We start from the raw sequence: 1,524 nt of genomic DNA on the forward strand, positions 1-1,524 counted from the left end.
GTGGAGGGCCGGGTAGGAGGAGCCCTCCGGGGACACACGGCTGAAGACGGCGAAGTGGGCCCCGAAGTAGGTGAGAGCCGCCATGGTGGCCGCCAGGAGGCCCAGCAGCTGGGGGCGCAGAACCAGAGTGGGGCTCCCTCCAGCCTCCTGGTCTCACACGAGACAGGCTCAGCTCCAGGCGCCCTGGGTGGTCTCAGGGAGGCCTTTGCCCAGGTACCCCCGACACACACCAATTCCCCGGTACAGGCACCCCAACACACACCCACACAGACACCCCCCGTTGTCTAGGGGGAGGGGCCTTCTGTTATCTAGGGGGCGGGGCCTGCCTGGTGTCTAGCGGGCGGGGCCTGGCGGTCTCACACCCCTCCATTCACTGTCAGGCTGCTGTGGGGAGAGGCTCCCTGGGCTTACGACACACACAGATTCCCCGGTACAGGCACCCCAACACACCCACACAGACACCCCCCCCACACACACAGATTCCCCGGCACAGGCACCCCAACACACACCCACACAGACACCCCCCCACACACACAGATTCCCCGGCACAGGCACCCCAACACACCCACACAGACACCCTGACACACACACACACAATCACACAGACACCCCCCCCACACACACACACAGACTGACACACACATACACACACTCACATGCCAACACACACACACTCACACCCCCCCCCCCAAGACACAACCAGGGGCCTTGGCTCACTCTGCACAGTGGGGAGTGGGTCCCCCAGTCCCAGCCCCGGTCCTCCCTGTGAGAGCAACCCCCAGGCATCACCCCCATCCACCCTAGTGCACCCGCCACCCAGGCCTCCTCCAGGCATTTGGTTGTCCGGTGGGGGCGCAGACACCACCCACAGGGGCAGCCACCCCAATGTGGGGGAGCCGCTGTGCTGGAGGCCTAGTCACACGGCCGCCACCCTCTCCCCTGAGGCCCCCCCTTCCCCCCAACCTGCCTGTTACCAGGACAAAGAGGCAGGTGACCAGCATCTGGCATTTGGCCACCCTGACTCGACTCCGAGGGCCCATGGTGGTCGCCTCTCCTCTCCTCCCCTCTCCTCCCTCCTCTCCCCCCTCTCCCTTCCCCTGGGGTTTCAGCTGGGCGGGACTCAGCCACAGCTGCCCTCCCAGGAGGTAGACTGAGCCCGCCCACCTGTCAACACACCCGGAGGACTGAGCGGGTGCCCGGAAGGGCGGGCAGGAAGGGGAGGGGCGGCGAGGCCAGCGCTGCCACCCGGCTGCCCCAGCCTGGCCCAGCAGGACACGGCCTGGTTCCAGGTGTGGCCACGAGGACACCTTGGGAGGAGGTGGGTGAGTAGGAGAGGGCGCCTGGGTAGGGGGTGAGCTCCCCGTCTGGGGAGTGTGCGAGTCCTGCCCCAGCCCCAGTCTTGGGGGGCGGGGGGTATGCTGGGAGCAGGCCTCGCTGGGACCTCACTCTGGAAGTGCTGTCTTCTGCGACACATTTGTCACAACGACATTTCGGAAAAGGGAACCTGATTTTCGACGCCGCAGA

The 1,524-nt window shown here is 66.1% G+C and overlaps 1 protein-coding gene across 1 annotated transcript in view; it reads right to left on the minus strand.

Annotated features, from left to right (window-relative positions):
• Positions 1-1,054, minus strand: part of TSPAN32 (tetraspanin 32) — a 17,110-nt gene extending 16,056 nt beyond the window's left edge. Inside the window, exons 1-2 of the mRNA XM_014533100.1 lie at positions 975-1,054; positions 5-108 (exon numbers count right to left, since the gene is read on the minus strand). Of these exons, the coding sequence (XP_014388586.1) occupies positions 5-108; positions 975-1,040 (170 nt within the window). The 5' untranslated portion in view covers positions 1,041-1,054. The remainder of the gene's footprint in view (positions 1-4; positions 109-974) is intronic.
• Between the last annotated feature and the right edge of the window lie 470 nt (positions 1,055-1,524).

This window comes from Myotis brandtii, unplaced genomic scaffold, assembly GCF_000412655.1.
Source record: "Myotis brandtii unplaced genomic scaffold, ASM41265v1 scaffold940, whole genome shotgun sequence".
NCBI classification, from domain to species: Eukaryota; Metazoa; Chordata; class Mammalia; order Chiroptera; family Vespertilionidae; genus Myotis; species Myotis brandtii.